The 25580-nt window shown below is 41.1% G+C and overlaps 1 protein-coding gene across 1 annotated transcript in view; it reads right to left on the bottom strand.

Annotated features, from left to right (window-relative positions):
* Window positions 1–25207, bottom strand: part of LRGUK (leucine rich repeats and guanylate kinase domain containing) — a 104085-nt gene extending 78878 nt beyond the window's left edge. The window contains exons 1-5 of the mRNA XM_025291547.3: window positions 24887–25207; window positions 17589–17696; window positions 15211–15292; window positions 11184–11284; window positions 6909–6990 (exon numbers count right to left, since the gene is read on the bottom strand). Of these exons, the coding sequence (XP_025147332.3) occupies window positions 6909–6990; window positions 11184–11284; window positions 15211–15292; window positions 17589–17696; window positions 24887–25207 (694 nt within the window). The remainder of the gene's footprint in view (window positions 1–6908; window positions 6991–11183; window positions 11285–15210; window positions 15293–17588; window positions 17697–24886) is intronic.
* Between the last annotated feature and the right edge of the window lie 373 nt (window positions 25208–25580).

The raw sequence follows: 25580 nt of genomic DNA, 5'->3' as shown, positions 1-25580 counted from the left end.
TAATCACGCCATAGATAAATTAAAATATCCTCAGAGTAGCACTCTTTGGTAAGAAAAATTAAGCATGGAAAACTTCAAATGGACAACGGTTTCACTCTAGCCCAGGAAGCAATAGTCTCTTACGTCCTATTTCAGGAGCACTAGGGTCTTGGTAGCTCAGCCTCAGCAGAAATGAAGATACTCAGTTATGATGGAGAGTAAAACAAATGCTTGTCAGTGGCTGAGTCAGGAAGGACTCCATGGGAAGCAGGCAGGAATTAGTAAACTAGAATATAGAGATCCAGAAACCGTCAAGAGATAAAGGGAATTGAAAAGGAAAGCTTATTGACTGTGTGTATAATGATTTTCCAAGACATGAGAGACTACATTCAGTTTACTCTCTAGCTTTGAATAGGAGGGAAAGTCATGTATTATGAAATTAGTGCTGCAAGGGCCAAGAGAAGGAGGAATTCAGATGCCCCCTGCAGTCATGGCCAGGGCTTCTATACTGGGGCAAAGGATGAGGAATTGACTGAACATCTCTGTTGATAAATACTTCCATTTCACCAAAATCATCTGTTTCCCAACTCCACTCCTCTTTAAATTTCAAGGAATTTCAAGCATTACAAATTACAGCTGACCTTTGAAACACAGGTTTGCAATTTATGGGACCACTTATACTTGAGTTGTTTTTTCTTTTTCACTAAATGCATACTACAGTGATACACCGTCTATTGAGGTAGGTTGACTCCACTGATGCAGAGCTGTGGCTAACAAAGAACTTACTATCAAGTTCTGTGAGGATATTCGATTGCTCTGGGTTGGTCCCTAACTCTTATCATTATTCAAGGATCAACTGCAATCATGTTCTTAAGAGTACTTTTAACCGTGGTATAAGAGCTTTCTCCACTAATTACTTTCACAGTTACATCATATGTGACTATCAGCAATGACAATAGTCAATATGCAGGACTGGTCCATCCAACGCTCTGAGTTCAGGAATCACTTTATCTCTCCCATCTCATTTTCTTGAGAACCTTCATGAAATGTTACTTGCCCTTCCTCCTAACATTATTCTTTCACATTCTTTAATAGGTCTTGGGACTATCCAGTAAGACGAAATATAATCAGTTAAGTCATTAAAATGTTACAATGAATTAGTTTACTAGCTTAATTCTCTTAGGTATATTTCAATTTTAAAAGGCCACTATTAGGAGAAAGAGACTCAAAGAACTAAGAATCAACATACTGCATTCTAACTCTAACGTTTTATGACCCTATGAATAAATCTTTTACTATGGAACGTTAGATCTTCATGGAGACTGAGTGAAGGAACCCAAAGGCACATAAGCATAACTTTCAGGGAAAAGCCCAACAATATATTTTTACATTTTGGTGATGCTGTCAGAAGTTCGCAGGACCTGACATGAATTATTCGCTACTCTGGTATTTGCTCTTATTCATTTGTCTACAATCATAAAATATGGGCCTGGTGTATAGAAAACAGTTACTAAGAAATAAGTAGGAAATCCTTCACAGTTCTCTTAGTGGAAAGAACCACAGTGATGGCTTTAATCAAAATCAATCCTGAAGGATGTATATCACCTTACCAGTGAAAAATGCTCTTCACTCTGAGAGGGAATCTCTTTAAGAAATGAAACACACATACACTTTAAATGGCTATGTGATAAAAGTAGTAATTATTCAATGAATTGCAACATGGGAAGAACAACGGAATTCAGAAGACTAGTCTTGGTTCAACCATTTACCAGATAATCTTGGACATGTCCTTGGGTCTTGGGCTTCTCTCTCATAAAATAATAGCACTCAAGACAAAAAAGAAAAAAGAAAAGAAAAAAAAAATAAACTAACAGCACTAGATGATCCCTAGAGTCCTGTCTAGATTTAAAAATTCTATGAATCAATTTTTCAAAATTTCATGATTCTATAATCATAGAATAAATTTCAATGAACAATCAATTAGTATATATAGGTAAAGAATAAGCTGCATCCTTTCTTAAACCTAAACAAATGTACTTATCCTTGGTAAAGTTTATCTTCTTTCATTTTGGGGAGCTTATCAATTAATCATCAGTTGCCCACCTACAAAGGACAAAATAGTATAATAAACTAAAAAGTTAGTATCATATAGCTAACATTGAGTTATTAACATAATCTACTACAATCACATTGTCAGCACGACTAGTTTGATTAGCTGATTTGTTTTTATTTTAAATAACTGCTTCTAATATTGATAATTATACTTCTATTTTAATTTTACTTTAAACAAAGGTGCATTTCTTTCCCCTCAAATAGAAAATAGCTTGAACAAATTTAAAAAGTTTAAAATAGGTAACATAAATTTCTAAAGCATTTAAAAAAGGACAAGTAGAATGGTATCAGATTAAAAAAACATGATATTCAAAATATAATAGAGAAGGACTGATTAGGTTAGAGCTGTGGATCTCAAAAGTGTGGTTCTCAGACCAGCAATATCAGCATCACCTAGGAATTGGCAGAGGATGAGAAGGTCAGATAGCATTACTGACTCAACAGCCATGAATTTGAGCAAACTCTGGGAGCTAGCGAAGGACAGGAGTCTGGCGGGCTGCCGTCCATGGGGTCGGACCAGTTGGACGCAACTTAGCAACTGAAGAGTTGGACACAACTTAGCAACTGAACAACAGGATCTTGTTAGTGATGCAAATTCGCAGGTACCACTCCAGACTTACTTAAGCAAAAGCTCTGGAGGATGGGGACCAGCAATAGGTGTTTTAACAAGCCCTCCAGGGAATTCTGATAGAGCTAAAGTTTGAAGTTTGGTAAATAATAATTTTCAAGGAAATTAATTTCTAATTTTCAAATTAAAAAAATTTTTAATGGAAAATGGGTACATTGTTGGTCATACTCGGCCTGCTTCTATTTACTTTTAAAACTTTGATGAATATTCTTAGAAACACAGGTCAGTGGTAGTCTGATACATGCCTCTGCTTATTCATGCTCTTGAACAGGTGTCTCCTCTTGAATCCAGGCTGCACCCATGACCTGCCTTAACCCAAAGGATATGGCAGAAAAGTCCTGGTTCCAAATCTAAGACTTAAGAAGGCGTGGTAGTGGCCTCTTTTGTGTCTTAGAGCACTGAGCTGCCATGTCTCCTGTAACATCCTGATGTCCCTCTCTCAGAGATAACCCCTAGGCTGAACTGCCTATTCTTTTCTTTCCCCTTTGATTTTAAACCTCAACTATATTTGGTTTTATTAACTGCCAACTGAACTGGCACATGGAGATAGAGTTCATTCATTTTCACTACTGTATGATAATGCTGCTGTATCAGTATACCATAATTTATTTATGCTCTCTCTTATCAAGGAGCATTTGGGCTATTTCAATTTTTGCTGTTGTAAGCAATGTTGCTATGAGCATTCTTACACATGCCTCCAGGTACACGTATGCTAAACCTCCTAGACATAAGAATGAAAGGGTTAGGTCACAAAACGTGGGTGTTCAACCTCACAAGACTGCACAAAATTGCTTTCCAAAGTGGCTGAACTAATTTCACAGCCGTAGGAAGAAAAATAGAGATCCTCTTGACCTAGGTGTTCTCCAACGTGGGGTATTTTTAGATTTCTTACATTCTGCCAATTGAATGGCTGTGACACAGTATCTCATGGTCTTGAATTGCATTTCCCTGAGTACGAGTGAGGGTGACATGTCTTCACATGTTTATTAGTCTTTCTGATTCATTTTCTATAAAATTATTTTTACATACCTTCTCCCATCTTCATATCCAGGAGCATAATATATTTCCCTTCAGCTATGTCTTTAATACTCTTCAATAAAGTTTTATTATGTTCCCTCTACAGGTCTTATTCATGTTTAATAAGAAATATATTCTTGTAAATAGTGTTTCTTTTAAAGGTTGTGTTTTCTAGTTGCTTGTGTGTGGTGTAGAGTAATGCATCTGATTTCTGTTTATTGAAATCATATCCAACTATCTTGCTGAACTCTCAAAACTCTATTATTTCTAGTAATTTATTGCAAGTTCTTTTACCTATTCTCTGTAGACAATCATATCATCTATAAAAAATGACTTTTTATCTGTATCAATCTTTATATTTTCCTTTAATTTCTTTCTCTTATCTTTTGGTACTGAGCAACACCTCTAAAACAATGATGGTTAGAAGTGGCAAACGTAGTTATCTTGCCTTGTATCCTTGAGTTTAAAGAACGCTTTTAACATGCCCCCAGTTGAGATAAAGTTTGTTTCAAATATTTTTGTTGACATTCTTACCAAGTTGAGGAAATTTCCTATTACTAGTTTCCTAAGTTTTTATTGTGAAGGAAAAACGTATTCTATTAAATTTTCTGTATCTATTGCTCACATGATTTATTTCCCTTAATCTGTTCAAGTTATTAATGACATTTTAAAATCTGCTACTGTTAAACTAGCCTTACATTCATGAGATAAACCTAACTTGGTCATGGTATATTGTCCTTTTCATATATTGTCAGATGCAGTGTGTTCATATTTTGTTTAGGATTTCTACGTCTATATCACGAGTGAAATAAGCCTGCCATTTTCCTTTCTCTTATCTTTCCTTGTCTGGTTTGGGTATCAAAGTAATCTTATTAGAATGAACTGTGCATATGCCTTCTGTTTTAAATCTTTGAAAGAATGTGTTCATTTTTGAAAAGTCTGTTCTTCAAAGTTTGGGTCTGGTGGGGTTTTTGTATGAAGATATTTAATTCATTTTAATTTGTAATGAGTTACTTTAATAGTTATAGGACTACTCAGTGTTTCTATCTCCAAGTCAGTGCTTTGGTACATAACATGTTTCTAGGGATTTATTTACTTCATCTAAGTTTTCAAATGTCCTGGCATTAAAAAGTTGTCTAGAAATTCTTTATCTTAAAGCTTTTTAGTCTTTTCAAAACTCTAATTACATAACTACACACAACATGATATGCCTGAACAGAACAAAAGGAAGAGGCATAGTTAGTACTGTTTAAAAACTATCCTACCCTCTTTCAAAGCTGTAAGCTATCTAAGAAGTTGTTTATGAAGGGAATCTTGTTCTGGGTACTTGTCTTTGCATTTTTAAAAACCCAGGTGAGGAACAGTGCTATGGTACATTCTAATTTTGTGTCCATGTTCTGAATTTCAATCCATTCTGATATAGTAATTAAAGCTTTTTATACTTTGGAGAGAAGACTCCATTGTTACATCTAAAGTTAAGTTTTAAAAAACCCTGATTTCTTCCTCCACTGAGATTTACAAAGTCATAATAGTTTAGCTTTTTACATGGAAAGATAAATTTAGTAGAAATTGAGACTTTCATGATAGATATGTTTTAAAGAGCATCTTCAGTCCAAAATACCATTGAATTGTTTTCTCTGACAATTCCATGCTGCACATGGGAGACTATTTTTCTGGGAGACAAAATTCCAGACTGCTGTGTCACAGTGTCACTCAGGGTACCCTGGGGGATACAAGTGGCTCTGGATACTCAATTTCTTCTGGCTGGCTGGGGCTTAGGGGGCAGCTGACTTCTAGACTAGTGCTTTTCAAGCTTTAATATCAACTCACATCACCTGGAGGTTTTGTTAAAAATGCAGATTCTGATTTCAGGGGTCTGGGGTAGTCTCCAAGAGCCTGCATTTCTAAGAAGTTCCAGGCAATGCTGCTGCTGCTGCTACTCCTTGAGGAGCATTCTTCTAGACGGCCCGAGATGACGAGATCTCCAAGCCAGACTGCTTCAGGGCTGTCAGACTGTATCTCTTTGCAAATGCAATACACATACAACAGTCAAGCATAAAGTGAAGGTTCTGTGAACGGGTGCTGCTAACCTGTACTACTTTTAGCTTGTCATCAAAACAAACCCTTCCTTCATTTTGTTTCATTTTGATCATTTTCTTATTAGGCAACGTTCAGGAACACTTGCTCGTTTCAAGAGCACCCTCTAAATTTCCATTAATTGCTCATTTTCACATGTAAGTTCTAAAGAGAGTGATGCTATGTTTTAAGCTTTCCATCATATACAAATAAAGGGTTTTTCCTACAAAATATGCCTTCAAGAAAATGTATCTTCTCTTCTCCCCACATCCCAGCCTCATTACAAGTATAGTGTGTATTACCTGCTGCCACATCCCTGGAATGAGGCACCCGAGGGCAATCAGTTCATTCTCCACTCTGCCCCGAAAAATCCTCAGGTGGGTAGAAAGATACTTACTGAGAAAGAGAAGGCACTGCTCCCTTATCACCCAGAGAACATCAGTCTCTAGTGTAAAGAAGTTCAAGCTCATTAAACTCACAGATCCCCTGTCAACCCCTCAGGGTCCAGAAGCTGGAGTGTGTCTACTTAAAAGTAGGTGCTCTGTTTGCACGGGAGCCTGGCTCATGAAACAGGTATGTTGCTAAAGTTGGCTACGAATCAAAAGTTGTTGGTTTAATAACTGTTAAAACATTTTTTTATGGAAGCATCACTTGAAATACTCTGGAGAAGATTGCTAGCTAAAGGGAGCTTTGTATGAATTTTTCTGTAAAATAAATACTCACTAATTTTGGTCGTATCTAGATTTTCAGATACTGGACTTACATAAAGTAGGGCACCAGTTTAAGCAAATTTGAAGAAGGGAGTTGGGTAAACAGAGCTTATCTGGTTCTAGAATTAAAAGTAAGCCTATGTTTACCAGAAGAATGACTGACTTCTTAGCTTTTCAGGTGTAAGAAGTTCTTGGCAAGCTTTGCTTACAATCTTACTCCATGGTCAGTAAGATACCTTCCTTCATTTTGTGAGTATCAATGCTGAGCCATTTCAGCGAGTCACACATCTCTAGTAAATTGGCCTATCCGTCACTACTCATATCATCCAGTATTAACTACATGGGCCTATTATCCAAACTTTCCCCGTTACTCATTCAAAGGATACTGTCCAAAATTAGTTTCGTGAGAGACTCATATGCCGATAAACTGCACATTTCTGAAATTTGGTTGTAGGAAAAATCCACCTTCTGATGAGAAAAAGAGAGCAGGATGTTATTCATCTTAACCACACAATTACTGGCACAAGAAGAATGTCTTTTCTGAAGAGGAGTTACCAGTTCAGAATACACTCAGGCTGACTTACTTGCCCTGTGTTTAATCACTTCCTAGCTGGGACTCTCTTCTGTCCACTTTGGGGGGAAGTAAGGGGAGACCCTTCCCTGTGGCCAGTGCACACTCCCCACAACAGAAACGCTGTCCATTTCCGCAGTCACTCTCCCCATTTTCAGCATTCATTTTATTTTATTTATTTTTTTTGTGGATAAAATTTTTTATTATTTTTTTTATTACTTTACAATATTGTATTGGTTTTGCCATACATCAACATGCATCCACCACGGGTGTACACGTGTTCCCCATCCTGAACCCCCCTCCCACCTCCCTCCCCCTACCATCCCTTCGGGTCATCCCAGTGCACCAGCCCCAAGCTTCCTGTATCCTGCATCGAACCTGGACTGGCAATTCGTTTCTTATATGATATTATACATGTTTTAATGCCATTCTCCCAAATCATCCCCCTCTCCCTCTGCCACAGAGTCCAAAAGACTGTTCTATACATCTGTGTCTCTTTTGTTCAGCATTCATTTTAAACTTTCTTGATCTTCCTTCAGAACTTAACCTCATCCTCACCCTTACTAACCAGCATGTCTTCATCGTCTCTAACTCCCAGTAGCCTGTGTGCACCTAGTTTATATGTATATCCTGTTTCCAGTTTCTTCACTTTCTCTGTTTCGATCTCAATTTACTCTCCCACGTCACTCCCCTAAATGCCAGAAAAGTTTTTCTTATTTATCCCTCAAGCCATACCTCTTCCACTCAGCACCCTTTCTCAAAATTGACTATTTTATTATAGGAAAGCATTTTCAAAAGTATCAGTTGTCCTTACTCAAAAATATAAGAAAGGCAAACAATATTAAATAGCTTTAATTATTCACCTTCTGGCAAAAGATGGGAAAATATTTTTAAACACTGCACTGATAACTTTGTTGGGCACATGGTAATCATTTTCTGGAAAACTATAAGCAATTATATAATAAGTACTATTCTCATCTTCTTTTGCCCTTTAAAACAGTAATTTTAACCCCCCAAAAGTGCTAAGATTATTTTTATCAATATATTAAATACTAAATACCTTAAATACTAAAACCTTTAAATACTGAACACTAAAAAAATTTTTTTTGAAAACAGCTCAAGTGGAAAGAGTAGAAAACTGTTTAAATTGATTACGATACAGCAACAAGACTGCAGAGTCAGCAAAATAAAAGTAAGTGAATCATGTGAAGAAGTAGAAATACACAAATAAAATGCCATTAGTTCAAAAAATCAGAAACGAAATTTTATGCATATACAAGTTGCAACTATGTAAAATTTATCCCATGGCTGAATTAAAAAGTCAGTTTGGCCTAACAGAATGAAGCTTCATGTTTACTTTTTCTTCTATATAATAATGATGGGCTAGAAATAAACTTCTAATTATCTAGGCTTATTTACAACTGACATTTTTGCTCATGATACCTATCTAACTACACCCCTGTCGGGCCTCCATCCATCCATTTATTTACTCTTGTTGAGAGACCTTGAAAAGGTTATGATACTGCCCTGATTCCCAATGGGAGTTCCACTGGAACCCAGAGCTTGTAAGAAGGCCCATCAATCAAATGAAACTTCTTCACCTGCTAAGAGCAAAATCATTTCAGCAAATATAAAAAGGGTACGAGTAAAGGCTCCTATTCTTTGGGACACGTATGTTTTCTCTGGTTGGTGGCACAAGGCACTAAAATAATAAATGAAACAGAAGCAAAGCTTCCCCAAAGTGTGGGATATTATACACAAGCCTGATTTACTGGGGAAAAACTGGGCTTTGGGTGTCAGTCATGGGGTTCAGCGCCAGCCCTGTGACCTCCCAGCAAAGGTTAAGTAAGTTATTTAACCTTTTGTGCTTCTGCAAACCCATGTGTAAAATGGGACCATCCCAGCTGCCTCACAGTTCTTGCTGGGGGGATCTGGTAAGATCGTGCATTGGAAACGCTGGAAGATCTCAATCGTTCCCCTCCCAGGTCTACGAAGGGGCTCACTTAGGGTTCACATAGGGTTGAAGTTCCTCATCAAAGGCACTCTGGCACTTTGCAAGCACTTTTCAAAGGGTACCAATATATCTGCTTTTAATTCTCTAGGAAGCTTAAACACTGAGGTGTCTGCCATAATGATGGAAACACGTCATTATACACTTATCCAAACCCACAGACCGTATGACCCCAAGAGTGAATCCTAATGTAAACTGTGGTTTTGGGGTGGCCATGATGTGTCATAGGTTGGAGAGTAACAAATACCCCACTCTGGTGGGGACTGTTGACCGTGGGGAAGCTGTGCATATAGTGGGGGCAGGAGATATATGGGAAATCTCTGTCCCTTCCCCTCAATTTTGCTCTGAACCTAAAACTGCTCTTAAAAAAAAAAAGAGATGGGCTATCTGATTTGCTTTTGTTTACTTGCGCAGTCTTTTGGGGGATGGGGTGAGGTAAGGTTGTGAATAAAAGAAACTCCAGGAAAGTTTTTCCCAGGAAAGAAAAACACACTGTTGCTGTGGCTGGTTTCCCTGGGGCCTAGGGCAAGATGGAAGGGACAGAGAATCCAGACGGCAAAGGACAGAGAATCTAGACAGCTCTGCAAGAACAGCTCCTGATGACCTGGAGACCGTGAGGCCCCACACTGAAGACCAATAGGCACTTTGTGTGGCTTATCTGGATGAAGAAAGGAATGTCACCCCAACAATAACTGTAACTTCAAAGGGAAAAACTGACTACTGATAAAAATGTAGCAATGTGAAACAACAGAAGAAAAATTAAGAGAGACATCTCCCTGGCAGTTCGGAGAAGGCAATGGCACCCCACTCCAGTGCTCTTGCTTGGAAAATCCCATGGACGGAGGAGCCTGGTAGGCTGCAGTCCATGGGGTCGCAAAGAGTCGGACACGACTGAGAGACTTCACTTTCACTTTTCACTTTAATGCATTGGAGGAGAAAATGGCAACCCACTCCAGTGTTCTTGCCTGGAGAATCCCAGGGACAGGGGAGCCTGGTGGGCTGCTGTCTATGGGGTCGCACAGAGTCGGACACGACTGAAGCGACTTAGCAGCAGCAGCAGCTCCCTGGCAGTGGTGAGGGTGTCAGATTCTTGACTTCAAATGGACCCAGAAGGATACTTTGGATCTAAATTAATTTGGTTTCTAAATAAAGTAAAACTAGTAGATAATAAAAAACAATTGTTCTCCATTCTGCAAAATAATGAAATACTTGAGTCCAGTAGAAGGACACTCAACCCCAGCTTGCTGCAATGGTTCCCGAATTCGTCAGCAAGTTACAGCCACTTGGGCAGGGTCCTTTAAAAATCCCTACACTCAGGCCTTACTTTGGACCACTTGAATCAGAATCTCTGGGAGTGGGGTCCAGGCATCAGCAGTTTTTAAAACTTCCCAGGTGATTCCAATGTGCAGAAAATTGGGGTACCATCAGTCTGTGATCTCTCTGCTTAATTAAGTATGCTCCATGGACCAGCAGCAATGGCTTGCCAGGAACGTTGTTAGAAAGGAGAGTCTCAGGCCCACCCCAGACCTACTAGGTTAGAATCTCATTTTCACAAGAATGCCACATGAGCTATATTCACATTAAAGCATGAGACACTGGGTTCCATAGCAGAGTAAGCTGCTCCGTCAATCAACATTCCTCGGGCTTAATTCTGCCTCAGAAATGCAGGAGCATGTGCAGAGAAGCAAGAATGAAGATCTGAAATCACTGCTTTCTAAACAGAAGAAAAGGCTGGATCAATAAGAAGGCAAAACGTAAGCCCCCAGGAAATTTTTACAGATTTTTCAGGTACAAAATTGTTCCGCTATAACAAAAATAAACAAACAATAACTAGTATTTAAATGAACCATAGAAAAAGGAAGGAAGTTAATTCTTTGGTTTGAAGACTAGGTTTCAGCAAAGCTTCTGAAAAACATCTGACTCTTTTTTTCTAAAATAAATGATACACAAGTCCTTCTCCTTTTTTAAAATTCATTTTTCCTGTACCTCATTCTCTCTGAATTCTCTTTGGATGCTGTTTGGCTTGTTAATGTATTTCACTCAGTTAACACATATAATTAGTGTATTAATAAAACCTACCTTGAGCTTTTTGGGTGGCTTGAAATTGAAGAATGTTTTCAGGTGATTCTGAGAAGCATTAAGTTCTAGAAGATAAGGCATACAGCTCACACAAGACAAATCTGGGAGGAGGGACAGTGGAAATGAATACAGAATAAGGTAAGCCAATAAAGTAAAAATTAGACAAAGTCATTAAAAACAGCAAACATTATATCAGGACATTTTAAAATTATGGTAGTTGCAAGCACATCTTAATTATTCCAGATGAATTAAATGAACAAAAATAGGAATATGCAAAACACACACACACACACACACACACACACACACAGCATAGAACGCACATCATGAGCCTACAATGTAACCTTCTTCTCCAGGGCCCCCACCCCCCACAATGTAACCTTCTTCTCCAGGGCCCCCACCCCCCACAATGTAACCTTCTTCTCCAGGGCCCCCACCCCCCACAATGTAACCTTCTTTTCCAGGGCCCCCCACCCCTACAATGGAACTATTCTTCTCCAGGGCCCCCTCACCTCTCCTGTTCCCATCTTCCAGCACCTTCAAGAAAGAAATGGCCAAGGTTTCCTGAGTTCCAGCTCACTCTCCCCGGGGCTGCTAACAGTCAATGCTTCAAAAATGCCAGGCTTGGAGGAACTAAAGCTTTACATAATCCTCTCGATAATTAGCCCCTGAATAACTGCATTAGGTCTTTTTGGCAAATGCCACAATTAGTTCTTTGTTATAAATTACATTTTGTTTCAGATGGACTCAATCTTAAATCTCATTAATTATTTGAAGTGATTTAAATTATGGCTATTATTTTACTTTGATTCTGGGCTGGTTCAAAACCATGTCTGAGTTTTGCATTTTATCCCCTGCCAATATTCTGTACCTAGAATACTAAGTAAAAGACGATTCTGCTAATGACATGACATACAACATAAGAAATAGTGAAGTGTTGTGCTGCTTCTCTCTGCCACTTGACAGGAGACGGACTTTGGGGCAGCAGGAGAATCAAGGAGAGGCTCGGGAAGAGTCACATCTTAAGGACTTACAGCACCATCTCTACCACTAATGGGCGTCTCCACCCATCTTTTCACTCAAGATCACACGATCAGCCATCACAACTCTTCAGAGGACGGCCTCCGGAGGAGAACACAGCCTCCACACCCCTGAAGCCCAGGCTTTTCCTTTCACCAGGTAACAGAGTCAACCCCAGGCCAGGAGAAGGGAGCATAGCTGAACCCTGGGGTTGTGCCATGAAGAATGTGGAGCTGGTAAGGTGAGGGTCCTCCCCACCCATCCTCTCGACATCTTTGCTTCTTAGGGTGGCAGAAGCCATGAGATTCCTACCAATTTCTTCTTCATTTCTCTGGACTAAACCTCAGCCTTCTTTAGCCTGTCTTTCTCATGAAATTACAAAACATTAAGACATCAACACTTTGGTGGGAATTCATGAGCAAATCAAGGAAGGCTGCCTGTAAGAGGAAAGCTAAGGAGAAATGTAATGGCCTCACAATTTTGGCTATTTGCTACAGTTTTGCCTATTTACACCAGACAAGATCAGCTCCATGTCTGCCAGTGATTATCTCCATTGACCCTTTTCATTTCCACAGGCCCCCATGTCCCCTTGAAGTTGCTCTTTCTGTGGGCAGGTAAGTGCTGTACCGTGGAGCACTATCTTAAAGCAGAAGCAGCAGCTACCACTTGGATCGTGAGTACATTTCACATCTGGTATAGGCCCAGTGCTTTTGAATTACTCTGATAGAAAAAATTCACCATCTGGGTTGCTGGACTCCTAACTCTCTCTACTCAGTGTAGTGACCCCAGTGTCCACCAGATGGCAGGAGCTCCTCATGTCTGCATCCGTGGGTCCCAAAGTCTGGTCCTGTCTCTGCTTTCAGGGGAAGTAATTAGAAATGCAAATTTTCAGTCCCACCTCAGATCTACAGAATCAGAAAGTCTGAGGGTGGGGCATGGGCATCCCTGTTTTAACAGACCCCCTCCAGGTAATACTGATGCAAGTTGAAATCTGGTCCATATCAGGCCAAAAAAGCTGTTCTCTTGAAAAGAAAAATATATACTATGCCTTACACATTGCTTTTGAATTGATGCTTTCAAACTGTGGTGTTGAGAAGACTCTTGAGAGTCCCTTGGACAGCAAGGAGATCAAACCAGTCCATCCTAAAGGAAATCAACTCTGAATATTCATTGGAAGGATTGATGCTAAAGCTGAAGCTCCAATACTTGGGCTACCTCATGAGAAGAGCGAACTCATTGGAAAAGACCCTGATGCTGGGAAAGATTGAAGGCAGGAGGAGAAGCGGACGACACAGGATGAGATGGTTGGACGGCATCACCGGCTTAACGGAGATGAGTTTGAGTAAGCTCCAGGAGATGGTGAAGGACAGGGAAGCCTGATGTGCGGCAGTGCATGGGGTCACAGAATTGGACACGACTGAGCGACTGAACTTTCAGAACTGAGCGACTGAACAATACCACGGGCTTCCCTGGTGGCTCAGAAGGTTAAGAAACTGCCTGCAACGCAGGAGACCTGGGTTTGATCACTGGGTTGGGAAGACCCCCTGGAGAAGGGAATGGCTACCCACTCTAGTATTCTTGTCTGGAGAATTCCATGGACAGAGGAGCCTGCCAGGCTACAGTCCATGGGGTCACAAAGAGTTGGACACAACTAATACTTTTCACTTTCACTCATTTCACTCACAGCAGGTTCTTGGACATTTGATGAGTTAATAAAAGATGACATATAAGGTTGAAAGAGACTGATCTGAAAAGGAAAGCTTCATTTGCTCCCAAGGACTACTTGCTCAAGGGGTAAAGGTCTGAAGCCACATTTCTTTCCCTTTCATTGAGCACTAAAAGTTCTTGGCGTCCCTGCCACTTATCTAGTAAGTGGAAACAATCTTGGAGGTATGGGTTGTGGGAAGAGCACCTGCTAGTAACATTAAAAAGTCTTTCTGATGATATGATGTCTGGGAACTGCCTTAAATAGCCCTGGGGAGGGGAGCACGGGAGGACGGCTGAGGCAAGAGGGGCCACGGGCTGATAATTGTTGAACCTGAATATTCATTACAAACCTCTCTACTTGTGCACGTTTGTAATTTTCAAAAAAAGAAAGTTTTATGAAACTAGAAAAAAAATCCTAAAAAGTGTTTCAAAACAGTAGCACTTTAGAATTAAAATATGCTGGAATGTGTCTTAGCCATTGAAAGGAGTGAATTTTAATTACTGCAGTCAGATGGGAGGAAGAAATCAGAAAACGAATCAGAGAAGACCATATCAGCGACTCTTAATGGTCTTTAAAAAAGAGCTAAAGAAGTGAATAGAAAGGTTATCAGTGAAGAAAAAAGCAGGTCAGAAATTTCGAATAAGATCAGAAAATTATTACAGAAACAGGATCAAGCTTTGAAGAAAATGTGACTAATTTCGTTAAATGTGAGAAGGTATCACAACAGATACCTTATAAGGAACCATAAATGGCAGGGTTAGACCTGTAAGAACCCACTAACTACATAAAGAGAGCAAAGAGAGGGGAGAAAAAATATTTCTGAATCCCTGGTGCTCAAATAAGAACAGAAGCAGCTAGCCAGGATTAAGATGTAGACACAAATGCAAATTAAAGAAAAGCATCCATTAAAGGGGAAAGAAAAGGACGAATTCCTCTCCACTGAATAAACTCATAGAGGGAAAGAAATGGGAACCATCAAATATTCAGGAAGCATTAAAGAAGTAACGATCCATCTTTGGAAAGGAAAGAGCAAACGTTCCATCTGATACTCTTCAGTATCACTGAGTGTGTCTCAACCATCGCATAACACAGCATGTTTGCTGACCTCTGCATTTTTCTTTTCTCGTGAGTCAGAGGTGCTTTTTTTTCTCTCATGGAAAATAGAGGATTAATGCATAAACTGATCCATAATAGCATTTATATCAAGTTTGGTAGTATTAAAGTATATTGCACTCTGCAAAGTTTAAATTTTGTAGTAATTCAGTGGTCCATCAATTAACTAGAATGACAACGACATACCTTCAATTTTATTTACTGAAAGATCCAGCTTCTGTAGGTGAACATATCCACAGAGGATGCTAACGTCAGTTAAATCAAGATCCTGAGAAAATAAAAGGTAAATGACTTTAATGTGGCTTTAGCAGATGAGTACTCAGGCTTTTCAAGATATCTGGAAATAAAAGTTGACAGAGAAATCCAGAATTTCCTTTGAAAGTGTTGTAGGAGTGAGAGGATAAAACCTGAAGCCTATTACTAATAGGATCTCAAAAGAGACTACAAACCCCATCAAAAATGCATTCCTCTGAAGGAAATAATAGCTTGGAAAATTAGGGTTGTTAGCAAGCACAAATACAACATGAAGAGGCAAATTAAAGCCGTGTTCATGAAGACCTTTAGAGCAGAGTTTTATATTTTATAAAAACATGCACACACATAAAAGCAATAAAGCCAAAGCCTTTATCTTGTAGAAGAAAAGAAAAAGCAAATGCCTAGAATTCAGACAAAATGTTAGGCAAGTTCACACCTAATCAAGTGATCATTAATAACAATACTTCCTACACTTTTTATCAGGCTGGGTTTTCAAAGCTCTCTCACAATAGTCTCATCTGATCAAACAAACCTGTGAGATCTGTAGGGCACATTATCCCCAATGGAGTGAGGAGGCATGTGGGGTACAGAGAAGTACACAAATAGCTTAAAATCACTTAGCAAGCCAGTGATAGAGAAGCAACTCCAAATTTCCAGAGTCCACGTCTCAGATGCTCTCCATGAAATCTTGCATCTACTGAACATCCTGAGGGGTTGGAGGGGAATTTGGTCACTTGGAACAAAGATTCGTGTCACTGGTCTATGCTGTGATGCCAGAGTCAGACAAAGCCAATTGATAAAAAGCGTCACTATAAGCACGTTCTCAAATGTAAGAATGATAAGAATGTTTAATGAAGGCCACTAGAACAGTTATAATTACTAAGAAACCTACTATGTACAAGGCATTAAGCTTGGCATGATGAGAAACACATACAATGATGGACTAGAGCTATATTTAGCCCTTATAAACTTAGGACTCTGAGGAGGAGAGAAACAGTGCACACAAGTAATAAAAGAAAGTTTAAAAATTACATGTAACATAAGTAAGATATAAGGGGGGAAAATCACTAACCTAGTCAACCCTAAGAAAGTGTATTCAGTAAGACAGGTTATTAGGGCAAAGTAAATCAACATATAATATCTCAAATGTAAGGAGGTCAGTGACAAAGTAAGTTAAGCTTCAGTCCATCTAGCTGAAATACGATTTAAAGAATTGTGCTTTTTTGCAGATCAATTTAAGGCGAGGTACTGTGTACGTAAGTAGAATTTTGATTCAAAGGAACTTATGTGAGGAGGTACTGGCTGCGGGAACTAGCTTCCATTCCAAAGCCTAACACAGCGCAACACACCCAAGGCGCTCCCTGTATGTTCCTGCCTGACTCGCAGAGTCATCCCTAAAATGCCGTGAAGTGAAAAGAGTAAAAGATGAGAGCCTTCGTATGCTGTTGTCAAAGGGCATGCCGTGAAACCAGCATGGGTGAGAGGGGCTTTAACATTTCTTAGGTAGTTCGCGTGTTCAAATCTAAGACAAAACAGCCTTGCTATGAATTATACATGCTTGAGCCAAAGTAGGGTGCCATAGCAGAATTTCAGTGTGCTTTCTTCACCAACATATCTGCACTTACTCTGTGGACCTCCAAGGAGGAGTTAACACTTTACAATATGAGGAAGCAGAAAGAGATAAATCGTATTTCTGTGTCTATAAAGAAACGAAATGAGGACAAAAGCTGAAATCCTAAGTAATCTGCTCTTACAGCTTCTCTTATGGTAAATTTAGAGCCAAGATTCTGTGCTAGTATCGACATTTATAAATTGATGAATAACAATACATGTTTTCTTTCATAATAGATATCTTTTGGAAAGTGAGCTATAGCTCACAGCTACGTATTTATGGGAGGGGGGCCAAGTCAATACCAAAATACTTTGTTCCCCTGGATTCAGATATAAATTTTAGTCCTGCCACTGATCAGATGAAAAAAAAAATTCTTAAAAGAGTTTTTGATTGGTTTTACAGAATCAAATTCAACCTCCTAGAAAGAAAGCATTGATTACTATAAAATAGACTGCTTAAGATGAAAGAAACAGACTGTGAAGGAAATGAAAACAAAGGAATTGGGAGGAAGGCAGCTGATTACTGGACTGGCCAGGGCTCTTTGATGTCAAACGTAAATAACTCATTGCCATTCTCTGTCAAATGCAAGACTCAGAGATTTGGGACCACCAAAATAACTGTGAGTTAGCAGAGAACATGGATATGGTCCAACCAGGGTCAAGATGGAGCCACGCAAGGGTGACCTTGTCATACTCACTGATAAAGTCAGGCTGAGGTAGACCTGCTCCGTCCCAGAGCCTGAGCGCCCCAGTTGGTAGAGCTTCTCAGCCACGACCTCCTCTCTCAGGACCCCATCAAATCCTCCCTGCAAAAACAAAACAGACAGGTGGACAAAGAAAGGACTTCCATTAGAAAAGAAAAAATCCGCTTCGTCATATCCAGCACTTATTTAGTATATTACACATCTGGGAGCTGAGACTTCCAATATTTACTGGCCCCCAAGAAAATTGTGTTGAAGACCCATGCATATTACACACAATTAAAAAATGTATCTATCCAATCAATGTCTCACTGCTGATAGCATTGAGTGCCGTTCTGTGCTAAGAGCTCTCAGTGGGTCCGCTCACTGATCCTCCTAACAATTCTGAGGGAGGTACTCTTTGCTCCATTTTACAAATAAAGAAACTAAGGCTCACAGACCAAGACTAGCCTGAAACCACAGAGCCCAGAATACAAACCAGAATCTGCCTGACCTCAAGGCAGTTCTAACCACTACCTGCACTTGACTACTTGTCCCCACCCCAAAGAAGGGCTGCACCACATCAAGGCAGTGACTTCTCTACATCTGGCATTCCTGTTGGAGAAAATGGGTCCTCGGGTTCACTTTGCATTGGCTAATCTTGCTGGATTCATACCATTTACAAAATTAAAAGGGCAATAATTTCAAGAAGGAGGCTGGTCCTTAGCCTACAGACACCAGGAACCAGTGGTGGCCCAACACCCCCTCTCCCCATTCTCCCCGAGAGAAGAGGTAATAGTGCTGTGTTTGTGCTGCCGGCAACTCTATAATGACCAACACATTAAGACTAACATCAGCATTAGGACACAAAATACAGCAATTTTTTAAGTCACAGCAATACAACTAACCAGTGTAACTGGTACGCAGACTATGAAGGCAAAATACTGTTTCAGGTGTTTTGGGCCACTTTACATTAACTTGGGAATCAGGAGTGCTGTTCAGACTGCTTGTACTGAGGACATAAGTATGTAGGGTGGTGCTATTGTAAAAAGTTTTATTTCCTCCCAAATTTCCACTATCTTGTTGCTATTTTTCAGTAGCTCAGTCATGTCTGACTCTTTGCAGCCCCACGGACTGCAGCGTGCCAGGCTTCCCTGTCCTTCACCATCTCCCAGATGGACTTGCTCAAACTCATGTCCATCGAGTCGTTGATGCCATCCAACCACTATCTTAGAGAATCAAATATGGCTCACAGCTGGGCAGGCTTGGTTTGAAGCCCAGATCTGCCATTTTGAATATATATGACTTTGAGAGACAAAGTTTTCTCTGAGCCTCATATTTTTCATCTATAAATAGGGAATGTTATTACTTTCTCTTAATGTTTTGAAGATAATTAAAAGTAACTGTGAACATAAAGCTCTTAGCACAGTGCCTAGAACACAGCAAGTGTTCTCAATAAATGGGAACTGTTAGTACGAATTGATGAATTCAGAAATTCCACATCTTAATGTCTCATCCATTGATACCAATCAATCTGTTCACAAAATGGGGGAAAGAGATCTACTTTTCACAACAGAGTTACTATTTTTTATAGATGGCCTGGGAAGGAGTCAAGGTAAGACAGTGTCACCTTACCTCTGAAGCTTGTCACATAGCCCATTCCCTCCGCTCCTGTAAACTAGATGTTACAGCAGCCCTTCCTCACAGTAGGTCTGTTTTTCAACACAGCCATTGATACAGAGACTGGCCACATGGTCAGCATTGTCCCAGACCCCTAAGGCGAGACTCTCCATAGCCACCCCCTCACACCTCCTTAAGTTCCCTGCCATTCGTCAGAGTCATGTCTCTCCCTTCTGGTCTTTGGTCATTTTCAGACCTTGACAGGCCCAATCTGTACGTTGGGTGGCTTTAGAATCCCTAAGGAAGGCCACTCAACATCCCAACCACTCCAAGCACATGCAAATGCACACCCACACTCACATTTTCCTTTACTTTCTCAACTCCAAACATTTAAAAATCGGTCCAGATAACTTCAGCCACTCACTCTCCTGGCTGTGCCCTGGACCCAGTCATCATGCTAAACTGCTCTACCTTAGAAACCTTAGACCTCAAATCTTCCATTGCTCTCGGATCCCACAACTGCTCATCCTTCAACCTTCCCAGCATCTCCTGAATTTGGTCGCTGACCACAACAACATTTCCAGTCTGTTCATCCACCCCTTTCTCCGAGTCTATCTGTCCCCTCCCAACTACACTTCCTTCCTGACTGGGTCTCCCATGGGCAATTTCAATGTCTCTCTACCCTCAAGTCTCGGCCTCCTTGTCCTGATTGCAACTGTACCATGCAAACCCAAACCTGGATCAACTTCACAATCAACTACTGCATCGAGGCAGGGATTATGTCATGTTCATTATCCATTTGGGATAAAAAAATCTTCCTAGCATGCCAAGCACATGCTAGACAAGTATACAGATGATTTCAGGAGTTGCATAAACCACTATAGAGGTGGGCAGGGTGCTTTGACTAGCAGAGTTCCCATTTCAAGGCAGTTCTAGTGAGGAGTAGGGGGTTAGCAAAGGCTTCCTCGGAGAGACAGCTATTGAGACCCGAAGCTGCGAGTTATTCTGACAAAGGAGAAGAAAGGGCAGAAGAGGGCCAAGAAGGGTACTGTGGGCACAAGGGACATGTACAAAACTGCAAAGGCAAGCATGGCCCACTGGGGAAACTACCAAGAGTTCAAACAGCTGAAGTGTAAGGTCGGGTGGGGAAGACAGTACCTAGTACATGGAGGGCACGCAAACATGGGCTGAACGAATTAATGAGCCTACTCCCTGCCCGCTTCTGAGTGAGCCGGCAAAGACCCACGAGCATGCGTTCTGGTGCCACACTCAAGTCAGCTTGTTGCTGGGGTCTCAGAGGAGGACAGTTCCTTCTCCTCACACAGGGTCCTGCTCCCTTTCCCCAGAGACCATGTTCAGGGACCATCAATAGTACTATCTTTTGCTTGTGGTTTAACCAGTCACTCTCCACTGCCATTCTCCAAGCTGTCACTTCTCCAGCTCTAGGAGTGCGTGAGTCCCTTCTGTCCTCCAAGGGGCCCTTGGCTCCTGCATGTTCCTTCAGCGATAGCTGGAGTTTCCCTTAATAGCCAAGCTCCTCCAGAGGTGCTGTTTTACTCCTCAGTCTCCCCTTGCTCACTTCCCACTCAAGCCTCACCTCACTTCAGTTAGGCTGCAGGCTTCACCATATCACAAAATGCATATGGGTCAAGATCTCCAATGGCCCACAAATAGCCCTTTTCATGATCCATTTACCCTCTTGGCAACGTAACCCTCTCTCCCGTTCTGCGATTCTTTCTTGCTCTGACTTCCCACCCATACAGCTCTTCGTTCTCCTTTTTATCTTACCAGCCCTTTCCAGTTCCCTCCCCTAACCCCAGATCCTCTTCATCTTCTGAGATACCTGTATCCCAGGGTTTTTTCCTTGGCCCTCCCCTTCTCTTCTTTCTTCTCTTCCTGGATGATCCCACAGACTCCAGTGCTGATGATTCCCAGGTGGCTGACCCTCTCCTGATTTCCATGGTTCACATGCCCACCTCCTGAATTTATAGCTCCGCCTGTCATTGTTTCCCATGGTAGTCAGTGGTCTGATATCCCTCTGGAACATTCCATAGACTTGGCAGTCAACCTAGACTTCCCATGTTCATTAGTGTCTCATTCTAAATATGTATTCATCACTAGCTTCCTTTCTATTCCCATTGCCTTAATCCAGACACTAGTCTCTCCTGCACAGATGCTGCTCAGCTTCTCACTAATCTCCCTGCCTCCAGACTCACCACCCTCTAATCTAACCCTCTTGGCCACAAGAGAGGTTCCCAACTGCTTAAGAGTCAAGTCCACAGTCCCTACAGCAGTGTGTGTGCTTCAGTTGAGTCCGACTCTGTGCAATATTATGGACTGGAGCCTACCAGACTCCTCTGTTTATGGGACTCTCCAGGCAAGAATACTGGAGTGGATTGCCTCGCCCTCCTCCAGGGGATCTTCCCAACCCAGGGCTCGAACCTGTGTCTCTCTTATTTCCTGCACTGGCAGGCAGGTTCTTTGCTACTAGTGCCACCTAGGAAGCACAACAGCCCAGAGCACTCCACAATCTGGCCTCCGACCCATCTACCTTTTCTGTTCTTACCTATAATTCAGCACTTGGAAAGATGCCATCTGCCTGCCCATACCCAACTGCTGCACCCAAACAAGGGTTTACTTCCCTTCAAGTCTTCTGCCAACCCTGTAACCCGGCTATCACTGCAGGCATCTGTTCACAGGCTGAATAGCTATGGTTTACTCAGTCTTATCTCACCCTGAGAGCTGGGACCATGCATGTCCTCCATCGCACTCTCATCTTCCTCGATCATCACTGTTTCTATTATGTATTACACATAAAATCTTTTGAGAGCCCATGCTGTATCAGATCCTATGTTAAGAACTTTAACACAGACTTTCCCATTAAATTTGATGCCTATAACTATTCAATGAATAGGCATTATTAGCCACATAACGTTATTGGCAAAGAGTGGCTTTCACACAGCAGAAATGTGTTGCAGGCCCAGACACTTCTTCTGACCTATATCGTCAAAAGAGTACTTCCCATAGAATAATCGTTTGTTCCATGAAGGCTGAATTAATGAAGTCAATTGATAGGTTGGAGTTAGTAGATAAGGACAGGTAAGTTATTACTTGTGTTAGTAACAGTATATGAGAAGGCAATGGCACCCCACTCCCGTACTCTTGCCTGGAAAATCCCATGGACAGAGGAGCCTGGTAGACTGCAGTCCACGGGGTCGCTGGGAGTCGGACACGACTGAGTGACTTCACTTTCACTTTTCACTTTCATGCACTGGAGAAGGAAATGGCAACCCACTCCAGTGTTCTTGCCTGGAGAATCCCAGGGACGGGGGAGCCTGGTGGGCTGCCGTCTATGGGGTCACACAGAGTCGGACACGACTGAAGTGACTTAGCATAGCATAGCATAGTAACAGTATAAATGATATATTGTGCTAAGTAGCTTACACATAGGATCTCATTTAATTTTCACAACTCTCCTGTGAAGTAGGTATTGTTATAATTCCCATACTGCGGATGAGACGCAGCGAGTATAACTTGCTCAAGATCTCACAACGAACAAAAGATTTTATACAAATATCTAATTCCAAAGGCAACGTTCTGAACAATATTCTGCCTGACCTCCCTCAAGTTCATTGAGCCTAATTACATTATAGGCACTTTGCCATTCTGACCATCAGAGCCTTATAAATCCTAATCAGGCTAGGATATGGAAAATAAATCACTGAACAGAAAAGTTCAGGTATTTCCTCTTAAAACTTTTCAGTTTACTCAACATACAAAAACATATGAGACACTATAAAAACTAAAATAGAATGTGAGAACGTAATATTAATATTTGGAACATAAACGAAAGAAATAATACACTTTTTCCACACAGAGCCTACAAGTGAAAAAGGATTAACTAGTTCAAGTCAACCCCCTCCCCCTCTATGGTTTTTAACGGCATACTGAAGACAGATTAACAATGGTATTAATGAACCCCATAGCTGAAGAACACACGTTAATTAGAATAATAAAGTAAACTGGTGATTCATTTGTTAATTCCTCTGGGGTGAAAGATGGTAGAAACCATATAAACATCTCAAAGTTGTAAAAACATTGCTACAGTTTTGCAATAGTCACTATTAAGCATGGCAAATAAATCAACAAAAGATGAACAAAATAAGTAATTTTCTATGGCTCACTTTTAAGAAAAGTTGATGTTTAGCCCAGGTAAAAGGAGGGAGAAGAAGAAGAAAGGTAGAAGATTGGAGAGGGGGGGAATGTGAGGGTAGAAAAATATGGGCCAAATGTGGGAACTGAACAAAAGGACATTACAAGAGAAGGGAACCCAAGCAGGGACACTGTAGATAGTCAGCGGCAAGAGTGACAGAAGACAGTGCAAGTCACAGAGGGGAAAACAGGAAAAAATAAAACAAATGAGGAATGGAGATGAGAACAGGCACAACAAAGAGAGACCTGTCTGAGCTCAAGGGGGGAAAGAAAGGTGACTAGGAAATGAAAGGTACAATGAGACAGAGGGGATGTCAGAAAAACATCACAGAACCGGATGCTGGACACTATTTCTCTATTATATCTACTTCTGAAAAGAGTCTGAAGCAATTTATACTATCAAAGAGGAGGAAAGGGAAGAGAAAAATGTAATCTAGAGAAAAACTATTGAAATTAAGAAAATTTTTGAATTAAGGGGAAAAAATGTTATATTTCCTGGCAGCCAAGACAAAGAGGAAAACCTAACAGTTTACTAAAAAAAAGCAAATCAATTTATATTTTTAAAGAAAGCAAACAATTCATTAGGAAGTTAAGAGAAGGAATTGGTACAATATGAAGTAGAAAGGGACAAGAAGGCAGGTAAGGAACTAAGGAAGGAACAGGATGATGGAAAGTGTAAGAAGTGGAATTGGGTGGTTTTTAGATGAGACACTGTAGAAAAGAGGGAATTTGTATTATCAGGGTGAAACGACTGATGGGAATGTTGGGACATTCCCCAAATCCTAAAATACTCTCACTGTGAGCGGTGCATGCATGTGTGTGTTGTCTGTATAATACATTATATACCCTTGGCATAAGTAATATATACAACTTGTAAGACACTTGGTCTTTGAGGAATAAAATGGGCTTTCCTTGTGGCTCAGCTGGTAAAGAATCTGACTGCAATGTGGGAGACCTGGGATCGATCCCTGGGTTGGGAAGATCTCTATAGAAAGGAACAGCAAGCAGCAATTAAGATTACTTCAAGAGGGGTTTTTTTGTTTTTTTTTTTTGTTTTGCTTTGTTTTTTGTTTTTGTTTTTCCTAGAGGAAGGAGGATGAAGGGACTAGAAACTGAGGAGAGTGTTGGAGTATTTCACAGTCATGACGAAAAGGTACAGAAGGTGCAGAGGTGGAACTCTTGTCAATTCACAACGCTTTAGAGGTATAATTTTGAAAAAGTTAAAGTCACAACTCTCATACAGATACTTTTTTGTAAGAACGCTGCGTAAGGATTCTTAAGGAATCACATGTGCTAATGAAAAATGAAGGGTGAGGAACTGGCTAACGGAAATGCGGAGGAGAGGAGGGGAGTCTCGGAGCAGTAAGGAAGAGGCACTCCTGGAGGCAAGGAGCCCTAGGAATGGGGCTCAGCCGCAGGCTGGTGAAGGGGTTCTGACCGCTGGAGAAGGAACTGAGGGGGTTAGGGTTGGGGGGAAGGCACACCTCAAAATTCAGCATTTCGGATTCTGAGGACTCCTCGGATTCCACTTCGCCCTGGCCCTCGCCCTCGCCCTCTTCCAGGTCGTAGTAATCTCTGTCCACGTCTGACTCCTGATAGCGGTGAATGAGGTGCTGGAGCAGGTAGGAGGAGGCTTTGCATAAAGTATTTTTCGGTCTCTGACCCATGGGAAAAGGAGACCAGCAAGAGTGACGATCCTTTTCTGAGTGCAGCACTTTCGACTGCGCTCCAGTTCGTGAAATGCTCATGCCTCCCTGGAGAGAGGAGGGCTTCGGAAACATGGGCTCTCTCCCGGAGGTCGCCATCTTGTTTACAGGGGTTGCCTAGGAGACGGACGCCCAGGGAGGAGGTGCCGCAAGGGATTTTGGGGGCTGTAGTCTCTGCCCCTCGTGCGTTCTCCCTTTCGGCTTGCTTTGCCACTGTAGCGCAACTTAGCTTTCTGTCTGCTAGCTGTGATCTTTCTTTTTTAGTCTGTTAAGTCATTGGCTCTGCTTCTTTTGGCTTGTCTTTCTCATTTTTCATCTTTTTTCTCTGCGCCCCCTTTTTTCAGTGTTCAACTGTTTTCTCTCGACCTCGAGACCCCTCTTGGAGACTTTTCATCCCACCCTGAGATCACTGGTGAGCGCACCATCCTGCTTCCTTCATGAAGGGGGTCTTTATGTACTTAGTGTTAGATGT

This window comes from Bubalus bubalis, chromosome 8 (assembly GCF_019923935.1).
Source record: "Bubalus bubalis isolate 160015118507 breed Murrah chromosome 8, NDDB_SH_1, whole genome shotgun sequence".
NCBI lineage: Eukaryota > Metazoa > Chordata > Mammalia > Artiodactyla > Bovidae > Bubalus > Bubalus bubalis.
The sequence above is the reverse complement of the archived record's forward strand: the minus strand, read 5'-3'. Positions and strand labels throughout refer to the sequence as shown.